The sequence below is a fragment of the Phyllobates terribilis genome, unplaced genomic scaffold, assembly GCF_046119375.1.
Source record: "Phyllobates terribilis strain yellow unplaced genomic scaffold, ASM4611937v1 Scaffold_3__8_contigs__length_932513732, whole genome shotgun sequence".
NCBI lineage: Eukaryota > Metazoa > Chordata > Amphibia > Anura > Dendrobatidae > Phyllobates > Phyllobates terribilis.
Genome location: NW_027362763.1, coordinates 715,419,175 through 715,436,212, shown reverse-complemented (window position 1 = coordinate 715,436,212; position 17,038 = coordinate 715,419,175). Strand labels below are relative to the sequence as shown.

General features: G+C 47.1%; 1 protein-coding gene across 1 annotated transcript in view; it reads left to right on the top strand.

Moving 5' to 3' along the window:
- The window catches only part of HAAO (3-hydroxyanthranilate 3,4-dioxygenase), a 160,119-nt gene that overhangs the window by 11,482 nt on the left and 131,599 nt on the right, over nucleotides 1-17,038 (top strand). Inside the window, exon 2 of the mRNA XM_073672034.1 lies at nucleotides 7,558-7,636. Coding sequence (XP_073528135.1) covers nucleotides 7,558-7,636 — 79 coding nt within the window. The remainder of the gene's footprint in view (nucleotides 1-7,557; nucleotides 7,637-17,038) is intronic.

Genomic DNA, 17,038 nt, shown 5'->3' with positions numbered 1-17,038 from the left:
ATTACCTTGCCTCTTCCAGGTTCACCATGTACACGGACAACAACCCGTTGACACACCTGGACACTGCAAGACTGGGTGCTCTGGAGCAGAGATGGATGGCCCGCCTGTCCAATTATGAGTTCACGTTCAAATACCGGGCAGGACGCTCCAATACCAACGCGGGCGCCCTGTCCAGGATGCCAAACCTACTAGACGGAGGGGAAGATCCAGAAGAACTGGAAGAGGTCGAACTCCCTGCGTTCCACCGTCATGGGATTACCCAGTATTCCCACCGTGTGAGGGGCCAGCGATCCGCTACGTTCAACCCCTTACCCCACTACAACTGGGCGGAGACGCAAGACAGTGACCCCGCAGTCCGTCTGGTGAAGGAGATGCTGACCCAGGCTGACGCCCGCCTGGACCCAGACGCTCCGGAAGAGACCAAGCAACTGTGGACGGAAAAAAGCAGACTGTTTCTCTACAAGGAGAAGTTGTGCCGCAGAATGGTCAATTCCCGGACACATGAACTGATCTGGCAGGTTGTGGTACCGAGACGGGACTCAGCTATGGTGCTGGAGGCCTACCACAATGGGGCAGGGCACTTCGGATGGAAGAAGCTGGAGTTCCTGCTGCGTGAACGGTTCTACTGGATAGGCATGAGAGGAGCCATTGAGAGATGGTGTAGAGACTGTGGCCCGTGCAATCTAAGAAGGAGGGACCGTGCCAGCCGGAGGACTCCCCTGCAGCCCATCCTCACCAGGCAGCCGCTGGAACTGGTCGCTCTGGACCATGTTAAACTGGCTCCAAGCAGAAGCGGGTATGTCTACGCCCTAACCATCGTGGATCACTACTCCCGGTTCCTGGTGGTGGTCCCTGTCAAAGACTTGACGGCTCAGACAGCAGCCAGAGCCTTCCAGCTGCAATTCTGCCGCTCACACGGGTACCCGGACCAAGTGCTGACACACCAAGGACCAGCCTTCGAAGCGGAGGTCTTCCAGGAGTTCTGCAACCTGTATAGCTGCAAGAAGATAAGAACAACGCCCTATCACCCCCAAACCAATGGACTCTGCGAGAAGATGAACCAGGTGGTGATAGATCTGCTAAAAACATTGCCCCTGGAAGAACGCAGTCTGTGGCCTGAGAAACTGCCCGATCTGGTGGACCTGTATAACCACATCCCGGTAGGTTCCACCAACTGTACCCCGGCTTACCTAATGCGAGCAAGACCTGGTAAGCTGCCTGTTGACCTGGATATGGGAGTCCTGACACCCGAGGACACCTCGCCAGAGGCAGACTGGGATACAGAACGGCAGCAGCAGTACCGGAAAGTACAGGAGAGCGTCGAGCGAAGTCTCTGTCAATCAAGAGAAAGACAGGAGAGGACTTATAACCAACATGCTCCCGCTGTTCCCCTGGTACCTGGAGAGCAGGTCTTGAAAAGAAAAAGGCGGCTCCATAAGTTGGACGACCAGTGGGAAAAGGACCCGTACACCGTACTGCCCTCAAGCCACAATAATCCAAAGGTGTACTTCATCAGCAAGGATGGAGGAGAGACCACAGCCACTGTCTCCAGAGACCACCTGAAAAAGTGCCCCGAGAAGTTGCAAAGTACGGATGAAGATCAGGAAGACCCTCAACCCATAGAGGAAAAGGAGGAAATGATCAGCACCGTACTCGGAGACTTTCCCCGGTCCTGGACACAAGTAAACAACGCTATCGTGGTGCCCATCCTCACCTTTCTCCAGCCAGCCCCTCAAGTGCCTACAGAAGACCAGGTAGAGCTGGAAGAGCAGCCGGCCCAGGAGGCAGAAGAGTCCACACCAGTAGTGCAGGAGGATCAACCCTCTGCTAGTAGTGAGCCTGCCGTGCCCCTAGTGAGCCAAAGAGTACGCAGACAGCTGCCCAGCTTACCCATAACACCTCCTACACCCTGTAGTGCAGGACCAGTTAGTGAGCTCCGTAGGTCCACTAGAGTCACTAGAGGTCAGATGCCCGCTCGCTGGAGAATATAAAGTAATGCACTGTAAATTTACCTGTTTCTTGAAAATGTTTACGGTTTTTGTTGTTGCCTGTTATTAATTATGTTTCTCAGTTACCCTGCAGATTTCTATGGACTAACAGGTTATGGACGCTGGATAACCGGAACAATCTTGTAGATAGTTGCACATTGTGCCTCTTGCGAAGATGGCCGCGGAAGAGAAAACCTGTCTGGCGTGGCCTCCTTGCGGCCCAAAGTAGCTAGCTTCAGCCTTGCAGCCACGCCCAAGGCCAACGCAAGGGGTTTTCTTTGGACAGGTCCTTAAAACTTCACCTTGGGTGATATGGACACCCGGTTACGGAAACGCCGTGACCACAAAATGTACTTTTTCATGTTGTCTTATTTTTTTTATACCCTGCATTTATGTTTCTTTAAAAATATGTTTAGTCTCGGAGTACTAAATTTTACAAGGGGGGAATGTGGCACCCCAGGGGTCTGGTTACCACAGTAATAGAAATATTATGTCTGAGAGCAAGTGGAAGGTTTCTCTGGTCAGGAGCCCTAAGCATGCAACACCGCCCGCCCAGACCTGGGAGGGGAGGAATCTGCCCTTATAAACTGGGTCTGGGGCGGGATTAGGTCAGTCAGAGCCTGGAGACAGTTGCAGAAAGTGTTACAGGGAAAGTGTCAGCAAGGAGCTCTGTAGGAGCAGGAGCGAGTGCCAGGGGCTGGAAGCTAGATAGCTCGCCCTGGCTGAAGACATTAAGACCGGACACGGAGTCCGAGGCTGTGGGGACATCCAGGTCCAGCAGCAGAATCCAACCGGCAGGGGATTCCATGTCCTCTGGCCAGAGGCATGGTCACAAGCAAGGGACCAGCACCGCCATCGTGAAGCGGAGGCTAACAGAAGGCCCCAAGTCACCGGCCGTACGGGTGAGCACCACACGGTATACTCAGGGACGTGGGCTACTTCTACCCGCACACAGCAAGGTAGCCAGGAAAGAGTACAGATAGATGGGGAGGCCTACAACTCCACCTGGCCAGGGGAGATCCTACTAGCTCTCAGACTGACCAGGCCTCTACTGCTAGCCAGTACTCCCGGGAGGGTCTGCTTTATAACATCAGTAAAGACCCTGAACTGCACTTCATGGACTCTGAGTTATTCCTGCTGCGCCCGTGCACCATCACTCCCATCATCCACACTAACTGCCCTGAGGCTATACTCCTCCCGTGGGGAGTCATCCCGTTTTTAGCTGCACACACAACACCGGCCTCAGCGGTCTGCCTTGCAGCGGCGGTCCCCACTGACCGCAATCCACGGGTGGCGTAGTCGGACTATTATCTCACTAATAAGACTGCCACTGAATTGACCACCCTGGGCACGGACCGGGTCAGCGCCACGGAGACTACAACCCCCAGCGATCCGGCTCCGGGTATTCCCTGCACAACACAGGCCCAGGGGGCGCGTCACTTGCACTTGAAATGTGGCCTTTTAGGCTCATGGAGGTGGAATCTGTTCACAACCTCATGGCGGCAGCCGGGTGTCCATACTCGGTCCCCAGCAGCCACTATTTCTCCCGGTGTCGTCTCCGCCTTCCACAAGCACGGGTCTCACAACATTACCCATGCCCTCCCCAGTGAACTTAAGTGGGAAGGATCGCTTAACCACAAACACATGGACAGGTGAATGTGGCCAGGGACGGTACATCTCACTAGAGCCAAGTCCACGTAAAAAAAGCAGCCTTAAAGTGTCCGGGAACCTTCCCACACACTTTTCTTAGCCAGGGCTGCATCTCAGCAGGGTTGGACGGGCCCACCAGAGAACCGGAGAATCCTCCGGTGGGCCCTGGCTTCTCCTTCAAGAGAGTTCATAGTGCCGAGGTTGTGATGATGATAGAGGTCGTGATGATGATAGAGGCCACCATCTCCTTAGCTTGCTGTTGGTACTTTTTATGGGAATCAGCTTGACTCCAACCAGCCTGGAATATTTCCAATGAACTATGGCACGACACCATGGTATTAGCAATCCCCCAGTACCAGTAGTGAAGCCATCCACAATTTCCTTTTCTTCTGCCCAAATACATTTGTTTCTCAGTCCCCAGCCATCACTATTTCTCCCGGTGTTGTCCCCGCCTTCCACAAGCATGGGTCCCAGAACATTACTGCTTGTACTTTTCTGTGGGAATCTGTTTGCCTCCTACCAGCCTGGGATATTTCCAGTGAACTATGGTACGACACCATGGTATTAGCACTGCCCCCAGTACCAGTAGCGAAGCCATCCCGAATTTCCTTCTCAGGAATTGTATTTGGTAGACTGAGTGGCTGCCCAAATATATTAGTTTCTTACAAAAGAGCTGAAGATACAGTGTGGCATTAGGTGCAAGTTTCTCCAGCCTGTTAGATATCAGAGGGCAGCACAGTGGCTCAGTGGCTCAGTGGTTAGCACTGAAGCCTTGCAGCGCTGGGATCCTGGGTTCAAATCCCAGCAAGCACAACATCTGCAAGGATTTTGTATGTTCTGCCCATATTTGCATGTGTTTCCCCCTCAGTAAAAAAGCAGCAATAGAGTGTCCGGGAACCTTCCCACACGCTTCTCTTAGCCAGGACTGCTTCTCGGCAGGGTTGTACGGTCCCACCAGAGAATCCTCTGGTGTGCCCTGGCTTCTCCATCTGGAGAGTTCGTGATATCACAAACTTTGCAGCTGCTATGGGGCAATTGAGCGGGGGAGAAATGTGGGCCCTCAGAATCAAATCCTCTGGTGGGCCCAATGTTTTTCAGTCTGACACTGTTTCTCAGTAAGAGTTGTATTTCACCATAGCCATATTCTTTAGCTCGGTGAAAGGACTGGCATAGATTGAAACCGTATCTACTCCGGCTGTCATTTCTCTGCCACTAAGTTCCTCCCATTGTCACACATGACCATGCCTGGCTGTATGTTCAGCGGTGAGAGCCACAGATCAGGCTGGTGTGTTACAGCTTTCAACAACTCTGCAGTGGTGGGTGGTTTGTCATCTAAGCATTAAGCATGTTATCTTCAGCACAGCCTGTTGACGCCAGTGCTGTAGTGCTTTCAGCTTGTGACTGATGTGGTCATTTCAGAGATGGAGGCCGAACTGGAGGAGGAGATGCAGGAACTGAACAATGTGATTATATTGAGGTCACATTGGCGAGTCTGGTTTTTATACTAAAGAAAGATTCTGTGTTTTTTATTGTTTTTTTTACTCTCTTCAAATTTGTATTGGAGTGCGTCCTAATTTTTGGCAGCCCTTGAAATTGTTGCATATGCAATAACAGTATAGGAGACACACTCCTTAATAGTGGGAAGGACAATTCAAATAGATTCTATATTCTAGAATATTAACTGTCTTATCTGAAATTCTTTTACGGGTGAGGTATCGCAGTATGGATAGCGTATTACACTGAACCAGCCAGGTATTATTGCCTTATACTGTGTGCTGCTGGTGCTGCCCAAAAAAATGTAAAATCTATTCTATTCCCTATCGATAACGCTGTTAGATGCATTTAAAATAGGAACAGGAGCAGCTGCTAGGTGGTATCATCACCAGCTACAGATGAGTGTTCATTTTGGTCGCATAAATGTCTTCCACAGTCCATAACTTTATTTTTTTTTATTTCTTTGGCCTTATATACAAGTCATTACCCTGGAAAGAATGTTTCTTAACATTTGTTCCATTTTAGCTTGATTTTTGGATGTATTTTTTTTGTCAGTCCGCAAAAGTGCTGTAATACTCTGACAACATTGTTCACAGATATGCTATTTGTCAGCAGGCAACTGAGAATATGTTTGAACCCTCAACTGCAATACTTTAAATATTTGACACGCTCACAATAATTGCTGGATTATTAGACAGTCGCCTAATAGAATATTATTTGTCAGCGCCCAAGTGTCAATTGCTTCAACAAAATACAGGTGGCTGACTTTAAAAGGAGTGGAATATTTGGCACGCTCCACAAAATGTCTATATTATTACAGCAGTCATATGGATCACGTGCGTCTGATCATTGAAAAAAGTTCCTCTGCTTCCACAATACAGTAATATGAATCAAACTAAAAAAATCTGGCTGCATTCTGCAAACAAGAAAATGGAGCTGTAAAATGGTGTAAACTGACACACTGCTACAATCTATAAATGGAGGACAATATTTTCCATGTTCACTACAAATGGCTGGATTAGAACCGCAGTAATATGTGATACGTCTGAAAGAAAACCACGGTTTTAAATAGCAGCCCTGTAATTTACTAATACTATTCTTCACAGACACCTAGTGTTAATAGCTTGACCGACACACTGCAACAGAATGGAAAAGGAGGCCAATATTTTCCACGTTCAGTTCAAATTTCTGGATTTTTATCGCTGAAATATGGAACAGATCTGGCTTTATTCTACAGTGAGAACAAGCAAATGGAGCAGAAAAATGGTGTACTCTGGATTGCTTTTTAAGCAAATAACCAAGATTAAGATAAAAATTTGCCCTGGCCCCTGATATCTGGGACTCTGTCTACAAATATCTGTAATTATTACAGCAGCAGACAGGACGTTCAATGGACCCTCTTGTGCTGAATCATGCACTGCAGTCTGCCACATACCCTGCCTGCCTGCCTAACACTGCTGCTATCACCACTGAATATATGCAGCTGCATTAGCCCTCAGAAGGACTGTTGGTTCAGATGGATATAGATATATGTTGTGGAATACCTAGACTAACAGGACGTTCAATGGACCCTCTTGTGCTGAATCATGCACTGCAGTCTGCCACATACCCTGCCTGCCTGCCTAACACTGCTGCTATCACCACTGAATATATGCAGCTGCATTAGCCCTCAGAAGGACTGTTAGTTCAGATGGATATTATAGATATATATTGTGGTATACCTATACTAACTATAAACAAGCAAATCTCTCCCTGACGCAGCAGCAGCACCTCTCCCTACTCTGTCTGGTTCTGGGTAGACTGTGACGAGCATGGTGGCGCCCGGTCTTATATACACCTGATGATGCTGTGCGGTCAGCCAATCACTGTAATTCCTACAACCAACATGGCTGCGGCATTACAGTGTGTGGCAGGCAATTCCTGCATGTTCATTGGCACTCTTTAGAGAGTTTTTGCTGCCAAGAGGAGCAGAAACGCTGCAGAAATTTTCCTGATCGTGCGCACATAGCCTTAAACAATCTGTTGACACAATCCTGTTAGGATTAACTCAAATTATCCAGCTACATTATTACTACCTGCTATATATTCTTAATTTATTTTTTATTTTTTTCATTTTCAAACAACTGGGCGAAACAAAACTTGATGTAATATATCTAATTCTTGACTGAATACTTATTACTGTGCAAGGGAGACCGGAATGTTATCCTCTCAATTACCATGTGTATAATTTATACCTAATGCACCAATATATCCCATAATGTAATTAGGGCATGAGCATGATAGAAAGAAGAACAACAGCAAAGGAAGATATCTCTGTGGCTGGACAAACAATTACCTTGCAGGGAAGCCAAGAGAATTACTAATTAGGATTTGCTTTCTGGGCTCATCGTTTTCAAGTAGTAATATTTTATAATTGTTTTTACAGGCACAATAATCAGCTGACAGTGATGTTCGTAGGAGGCCCGAACCAGAGGAAAGATTATCATATCGAAGAGGGTGAAGAGGTAATGCCACCTCTTAGTGATCAGGCCAAATTTTTCTAATCTGACATATGTCACTTTATGTGGCAATAATTCTGCAATGTTTTAACATATCCCAGTGATTCTGAGATTGTTTTTTCGTGACACATTGCACTTTTTGGTAAAATTAGATCGATATGATTTGCGTTTATTAAAATATCAAAAATGTGCAAAAAATGTCAAAAAATTTGCAATTTTCAAACGTTAATTGTTTATCCCTTTAATCCAGATAGTCATACCACACGAAATAGTTAATAAATAACATTTACCGTACCTCATGTGTACCTTACATCGATGCTATTTGTCAAATGTCCTTTTATTTTGTTTGAAGGTTTAAAAATTTAGTCGCAATTTTTCAAGGAAATTTACAAAACTTATTTTTTTTAGGGAGCTATTCAGTTTTATAGTGACTATAATATTGGAAAACCACCCAAAGTGATACCATTTTAAAAACAGCACCCCTCAACATATTTAAAGCTCTTTTCAGGTAATTTATTAACCCACAATGTGCTTTTCAGGAATTAACACAAAGTGGAGAGCCAGAAATGAAAAATTATATTTTTATCACTAAAATGTTGCTAACAACTGAACAGGCAACTATAGCTGGCAGACTTTAATGCCATTACTTGGCCTTAGGTTGCCAGGGAAATCATCGGGACCACACAATCACGATCTCAGGGTGCCGATGGGGTTAAAAGGGAGCCAACACACTCTTTTGACTATCTAGATCCTGCTGTCTATATTGACAATATGGGGTTAAACATCTATGGTTGATGCCAACACCATTCATGGCAGGTGCAGCAAAGTGTAAGGGGATGCTATTTTCTTATATCTTTGGTGAGTAAAAAGTCATACTGGTGGTCATTAAGGGGATTAAGTCATGGCCAACACCAGGGTCCATTCTATGTGGGTTTCAAATTGCGACATTGGCCATATTGTACACACTGCATGTGCAGCGAAGGTGCTGGCAAACAAGTGTAACTCCTGTAATTAAGGTCGAGCCTACACATCGACTTTAGCCATGACACCTGTTGGGGGAAACAAGTTCTCTAGGAGTCACTGCTACATTGCAGCACAATACAAGTGAATAGGGTCGCATCGTAATCTTTAAGTCATAATGACTGCAACAAACAAGTCGCAAGATTTCCAATTGTGAAAGACCTGTTTGTCGCAATCTCAATACCTTCGAGGAAGCAATATGATCCTAAGAATCATAGAATCCTAGAATGTTAGAGTTGGAAGGAACCTCCAGGGTCATCGTGTCCAACCCCCTGCTCAATGCAGGATTCACTAAACCATCTCAGACAGATGTCTATCCAGCCTCTGTATGAAGACTTCAATTGAAGGAGAACTCACCACCTCTCGTGGCCGCCTGTTCCACTCATTGATCACCCTCACTGTCAAAAAGTTTTTTCTAATATCTAATCTACATGTTCTCCCTTTCAGTTTCATTCCATTGTTTCTCGTTTTTACATGTGCAAATGAGAATAAGGTTGATCCCTCTACAGTGTGACAGCCCTTAAGATATTTGTAGACAGCTATTAAGTCTCCTCTTAGCCTTCTCCTTTGAAACCTAAACATTCCCTGATCCTTTAACTGTTCCTCATAGGACATAGTTTGCAGTCCGCTCACTATCCTGGTAGCTCTTCCCTGAACTCCAATTCACCTGTATTGCGCTGCAGTGTAGCAACAACACCTAGCAAACTTTGTTAAAGTGACAGGTGTCCTGGCCAAAGTTTGCATGCAGTCAATCTTAACAGCAGCATTGAAGAGCTTGGAAATGTGAAGAAGTCTTTTCTGATGCTCATAGTTCCTCTACAACATAATTGTGGGCTGCCTATGGCACTCTCATGTCAGCCATGTTTGTACAATATGAAGCAAAGGCCATGGCTGGTAATTTTATAAAACACTGCAATACACTGTGTTCCAAATTATTATGCAAATAATATTTTCTCAGATTTTCCCAAATTACCTATATGAATTGCAGTCATTGTAATTTTCCAGTCAAATAACTATTAGAGTACAATTGAAAGGTTTTTGTACAAACTGCCTATGATAACAGTATATTTAAAAAAAAAATAAAACACTCAAACTGCACTCAAAATGTATGTTCCAAATTATTATGCACAGCAGAGTTTTCAACCTTTTCATTTTAATAAAGAACAAAAAAATGGTCATTTTTGAAATTATAAGCATTAGCAGGTTATTACAAACTGAAATCAAACAGTTTTCAACTCAAAACTTTATTCTAGGTGATGTTCCATTTGCACATAGGACCCCTTGTTCGAAAGGAGCTATTGAACTCTCTCATTCATTGAATTTGTCAGGTTTTGGATGGTTTCTGCTTCAATTGTTTTGCATGAGGACAGAATACCCTCCCAGAGCTGTTGCTTAGATGTGAACTGCCTCCCGCCATCATAGACACTCCTTTTGATGATGCTCCAGAGGTTCTCAATGGGGTTGAGGTCAGGGGAGCATGGGGGCCACACCATAAGTTTGTCCCCTTTTATGCCCACAGCAGCCAGAGATGCAGATGTGTTATGTGCAGCATGAGACGGGGCATTATCATGTATGAAAATGATCTTGCTGCGCAATACACGATTCTTCTTCTTAAACCATGGCAGGAAGTGCTGTTTGAGAAACTCAACATACATTATGGAGTTCATCTTTACCCTTTCAGGGATCCTAAAAGGGCCGACAATCTCTCTCCCCATGATTCCAGCCCAAAACATTACTCCACCTCCTCCTTGTTAGCGCCGTAACCGTGTTTGCATGGGGTGTCCATCAACCAGCCATCCTCCACTCCATCCATCTGGACCATCGAGATAATTTTCATGCATGATAATGCCCCGTCTCATGCTGCACATAACACATCTGCATCTCTGGCTGCTAAGGGCATAAAAGGGGACAAACTTATGGTGTGGCCCCCATGCTCCCCTGACCTCAACCCCATTGAGAACCTCTGGAGCATCATCAAAAGGAGTGTCTATGATGGCGGGAGGCAGTTCACATCTAAGCAACAGCTCTGGGAGGGTATTCTGTCCTCATGCAAAACAATTGAAGCAGAAACCATCCAAAACCTGACAAATTCAATGAATGAGAGAGTTCAATAGCTCCTTTCGAACAAGGGGTCCTATGTGCAAATGGAACATCACCTAGAATAAAGTTTTGAGTTGAAAACTGTTTGATTTCAGTTTGTAATAACCTGCTAATGCTTATAATTTCAAAAATGACCATTTTTTTGTTCTTTATTAAAATGAAAAGGTTGAAAACTCTGCTGTGCATAATAATTTGGAACATGCATTTTGAGAGCAGTTTGAGGTTTTTATTTTTTAAAAAATATACTGTTATCATAGGCAGTTTGTACAAAAACCTTTCAATTGTACTCTAATAGTTATTTGACTGGAAAATTACAATGACTGCAATTCATATAGGTAATTTGGGAAAATCTGAGAAAATATTATTTGCATAATAATTTGGAACACAGTGTAGTACAGTATTACAGTGTATTGTACAGTTAATCAAGTAATTGCAGGTTTAATAAAAAATATAAAACAAAAAAATTAAAGTTATTAAAAAATATATAAGGTTCATAAAATATTTGCATTTCCCTGGGAATCTGAAACATAAAAACATTTAATAAATTTGGTATCACCACGTGCATAACTGTCTGAAGCAATAAAATATAATAATAATTACTGGCAACAATAAGCTCTGAAAAAAATAAAGAGCAAAATGGTCACTTTATCTCCCCTTAAAATGTAATAAAAAGATATCAGAAAGTCAGATACATTTTTTATCACTATGACCCTCCATGTTCAATGGAGCCAAATGGGCTCCCTCTTGCTCTCCTATTAACGTGCTGGTGCAATATATCAGTAACACCACGATCCATTCTTCGGCTCTTACTGGGCCTATCTAGCACAGTTCTCCTCCTCTGGGGCGGTCTCCCAGAAACCTTTAATTTCTTTGTACAGCTTCAGTAACACCACAAACCACAGTCTCAGTCTCAGGTGGCTAATGTATCATCCTACTAGATCTTGTTGCAGCAGAGTCATCTACTATCAACTGCAATAAACAATGAACATAACATATCGTATACATAAATAATGTAAAGGACAAGTATATAGAAGTAATATCTAGGCAGTCCATTTGCCACAAACTATTTCTTATGTCACCTTACAGCAGGGCCGGGACAGCTTAATTTGGAGGTGTAAGGAAGATGAGGGCAATGGCACATCTCCCTCTACCCTCTCAAAGGTAAAAAAAAAATGGGTATGAAAAAGTCAAGTAAGGTAACCCTCCCCACATCACACCAGCCTTGTATAGGTAAAGGTAAAGCATTTTAATGAGCAGAGATTCGATGATCGAACATTCGTAAGAACGTTTTTCCAAATTAGAAGAAGAACAGAGGGAATAACATGGATATGAAGTGACCGCGGGCAAGGCCGCGCATTGGTATCTATGATCTGGCCCAGCAAGATCCCCACACACAGACTCTATCTTGATAACCGTATCTTTACTCGTATACATTTTTAACACAGCAAAGAAAAAAACAATAAATGACAACCGTAAATATGCACAGTAATAACGTGTACTGATAAGCTGACCCTCACTGTCCCTACTCACACGTTACCAGTCCTTTACTCCAGAAGGATGTGTCCCCCGTCGCAGGCCTGTCTGTCTTTGCAGGAGGGCGTCCCAGCCAGAAAAAAAACAGGAACAGCAGAATTCGCGGAAAGAAAGGAAGGGATACTTCGGCCTCTCGCCAGAGGTCCCGCTTACAGTCTCTCTGATCCGGATAGAAGCTCTGGTGGGTCCCCTTATGTAGTCCACACTCCAGTAGCAGGGAGTGTAACAGTTGAATCCTTCAGCAGTGCAGGAGCTGGGGAAGGCTCCGAGGATATGGTGTCAGATAGAAGAAATCACGTTGAGAGTCTCTCCTGCGCCACACACGAGGGCCTGCACACCGTCCTGGCTCTTTTCACAGACCACAGCAGACTCTTCGCGCGCTTTTTCCTGCTTCCCACTTTGGTCACGTGACTCTCTAGGGCGGGACACAGGAGGCTCAGTCTTTTTCTCTGTCATCACACCCTGCGCAGGTGCAACCTCTGGCCGCAAGGTGGCAACATCATCCTGTGTAATCACTTCTGTAACAGGCTCTATATCAATTATCACAGAACAGCCAGAGCCAGCCAGCTCACTACACGCCCCCCCACTCAAAGGTTGGCAGTCCCTGCCAACGACCGGCTCCAGGGCGGCGATGGCTGTGGATGTGACAGGGGGCGGCTGAGAAGAGGGCCACACATATTGGTCTCTGTAGGACTGTCCTGGAGGTACCCCTGCAGTGGTCCTCATTGTCCGCCTAACGAGTTGGATCCCCTCTCTCCTATCAGTTACCCCACTCTCTTTCCCAGTCGACATGTCAGTAGAGGAGGTTAATCGGTTCAAGTGCGTCAGTCGGACGGACAAGGGTAGGCATGCATTCAGTCTCTACATCCCCGGGGTCAGTGTCTCCGACAGTATTAGTGATATCCATCTCTCTAGGTATCACAGTAGGGGAGTCAGGCTGGGAACGGCAGGGGCGCAACATATTACGGTGCAAAGTTCGGATGCAGCTGCTGTCTTCGCCCTGCACTCGATAGACGGGGCCACCGGGGTACGGCTGTCCAATTACTCGATAGACTTTGGTCTCCCACTTGGGCCGGAGTTTCCCTTGTGGCTTCTTTATTCGGACTAGGACCAGTTGACCTACATTCAGTGGGTCTTCTTGTACCGGAAGTGGGTCAGCGTGCACTTGATCCTGAATTTGTAGGCCTACTAGCCGGTAGACAGTCTCCATTCTCTGGCGGTGTGTTTGTAGCCAGGAAGGATAGGTACCACAGGTATCTTCTTCGGAGCTAGACAGTTGCAACTCATGGATGTCTTTGCCTGGACGGCCAAAGAGAAGGGTGTATGGGGTGTATCCGGTGACGGAATGGACCTGATTATTATAGGCCCACAGCAGTTCCGGGAGGAATCGAGGCCAGTCGGGCTTTTTGTCTTCAGCCAAAGTTCACACGCGCCATTCCCTTGTGGATGGTAAGGGGTGGTCCTGGACTTCTTGATTCCATACATCTGTTGGAGTTCTTCAATGACTCGCCCTTCGAAACAAGCCCCCTGATCAGAGTGTAGCCGCTCCGGACACCCGTAGACCCGAACGAATTGCTGACAGCCTGTGCAGCTGATTCAGCAGTCTGATCCTTGGTAGCAACAGCGACAGCGAATTTCGTGAAGTGGTCCACCATCACCAGACAGTACTGGTAGCCACTATTCGCCGTTCCGATGAACAGATAGTCCACCATCAACAGCTCGAGGGGCCTCGACGTCTTAATAGTCTGGACGGGGGCACGCTGCTCCGCGGACTTGTGGAATTCACAGGCACGGCATGCTTGACAGACGTTTTCAACCAACTTACGGAGCCCCGGACAAAAAATGAACTGCTGGGTCCACCGGAGGGTCTTGTCTATGCCGAAGTGGCCGTTCCTCCTGTGAGCTTCGCCCACCATCTCATGGGCCAACTGCACCGGGACGACAATCTGCAAACACTCCTCCAGCATATGGGATAAAAGGGCCCTGCGACACAGGACTCCATCTTTCACAATCAGCCGATCCCACTGGGCAAGCAGAGCCCAGGCTCCGGTCGATAGTCGGGCTCTCACTTTGGAGGGCGGTTTCTCTTGTTTATTCACATACTGTTTCAGTAAGACGTGCTCGGGATCTCGATCTTGAAGCTTGGCTCATTCTTGCTGGGACAGGGGAGATCCCACTACGGCTTCAATCCCTCCTACCACATACTGGCGGCTATCTTCTATTTGCTTTGCGAGCCGGGCAAAGTCAGGCATCTCATCTTCCTCCAACTCTTCATCCCGGTCCCCCACTGGCGGGGATGATGTCACTCTAGACAGGCTGTCAGCATTCTGATTCTCGTTCCCCACTCTGTATTTAATTTTGTACTGGAATCTAGAGAGCCTGGCCATCCAACGCTGTTCCATTGCCCCTAGTTTGGCATTCTCTAGGTGGGCAAGAGGATTGTTGTCCGTCATGACCAGCACCTCCGCTCCTGTCAGATAGCCGGCAAATTTCTCCGTCATAGCCCAAGTCAGAGCCAAGAGCTCCAAGCGGAAGGAGCTGTAGTTGACGGGATTCTTTTCGGTGTCACGGAGAGACCTACTGGCATAGGCTATCACGCGTTCTTTATTATCTTGAACTTGAGAGAGGACCGCCCCTAGACCTTGAAGGCTGGCGTCGGTGTGCAACTGAAACGGTAATGTGTAGTCTGCATATGCCAGAACAGGGGGTGATGTTAGAGCAGCCTTAAGTGCCTGAAAGGATTTTTCTCGGTCAGGCCCCCAACTGATGCGTCGTCCTCTGGGGTTGTTCGCGGTCCCTCGGAGAACCTCATGCAGTGGTTCAGCAAGCCGAGCAAAGTCCTTGACAAACCGACGGTAGTAGCCTGCTAGCCCCAGAAAGGCCCGGACTTCTTTGACGGTAGTTGGCTGCGGCCACTCTTGAATGGCTGCTATCTTCTCCGGAGAGGGCTGGATGCCTTCGGCCGAGATCCGGTGACCCAAGTAGTCGATTTCCTGCTGGAACAGATGGCACTTGCTGGGCTTCAACTTCAAGCCGTGTCGCCTCAAGCGCTGGAACACTTGGCCAACCTTGTGAAGATGATCTTCAAAGGTGGCGGAGTATACCACGATGTCGTCAAGGTATATCAGCGTAAACTCAAAGTTGAAGTCCCCCAGACAGCGTTCCATTAGTCTCTGAAAGGTCCCCGGTGCGTTATTCAAGCCGAACGGCATCCGGTCGAACTCGTACAGGCCCATGGGAAGGATGAAGGCGGTCTTTTCCCTGTCCTTCTCACTCATTGGAACCTGCCAATATCCACTGGCCAGGTCTAGGGATGAAAAATATTTGGCCTTCTTCAGGGCGGTCAGTGACTCTTCAATCCGAGGAAATGGATATGAGTCCCGGATAGTGCAAGCGTTCAGCCTATGGTAGTCCACGCAAAACCTTAGGGAACCATCTTTCTTTTTGACTATCACCACGGGTGCAGCCCACGGGCTCTGGCTTTCACGTACCACTCCGGCATGTAGCATAGATTCTAACAGGCTTTTCACCTCCTGGTATTCCTGAGGTGGTATCTGCCGGTACCTCTCACGGATAGGGGGGGTATCGCCCGTGGGTATCTCGTGCTGGATACTGGTGGTACACCCAAAGTCTGTGTCATGCTTTGCAAAGGAGTCTTGGTGTTCCCGCAGGAGTTCCTCCACTTGAGACACTTCTTGTTTGGTGTACTGAGACGTGTCTAGCTGCACTTTTTCCCATAGTTTTCGCCTAATGTCTTCATCGTCTACTTGAGCGTTTATGGCTGAGACGGTTACCGTCCAGTCGCCTTCTGTAGACGGTGTGAATTCTAGGGGCCCAATGGGATTCACTTCCGTGGGTAGAGCATATACCCGGGCAAGTTGAGTGCCGGCTTCAAGGGCTAGGCCTACGTCTGCGGTGTTGTTTAGCCTGACAGGGACTCTCCCGTTCCTCACGACGGCTAGAGTGCGAGCAACTAGTGGGTTTAGCTTACCCCCACTTAGGGTCCTCGGCTCGATCAACACTTCAACCCCCTCAAGTTGTCAGTGGGTGTTAAGGGGTAAGGAAATGACTGTCTCTTTTTCAGCGGGCAAAGTAATCCGGGTAAGGCATGGCACCGTAATGGCGGCTAGGGGTAGTTGTTCCTCTGCCATCTGTTGAAGTCCAACGGTCCGGATTACGCGCTGGAACGCCAGACGAGTCGGCTTATGTTTGGTGACTTTCTGCCAGTATTTGGGTCCTTTTCTTGTCAACAGCATAATATCTAGGTCTTTCAAGATGTTCATTCCAACTATCACTGGGGTTTCGGAGCCGAAACCTTCCTTGATGATGACGATCCCTCGTTTCCCTAAGTCCTGTCCGTAGGCCTTTGTGTCCATCCAAGCAACTCCGGTCACTGGAATGGGTAGATTATTAGCCGCAATAATCTTAATGGCGGTGTCTGGGTCACGAGCAGTTCTTGGTTTGAGGTAATTTTCGTAAAACTGTTCAGAGATCATGGTCACTTGTGACCTGGTGTCCATCAGTCCCTGTACGGCAATTCCTTCCAGAACAACTTCAAGTGTCGGGCTATTCGAGGCAAGAGCACTCCGCCATCGGCTCTGTTTTTCCACACCCCTCTCCTTGGCCTCCCCTGCTGCACGAGCCTCAGCTGCAGGGGTGTCTAGTTTAACGGCGGCCATTGTGGTGAGGCCCCGCGTGGTAGCTCTGCTTGTGGATATGGCTGGGGTTCCATTCGCTGGTCTGATCGAAATTCCC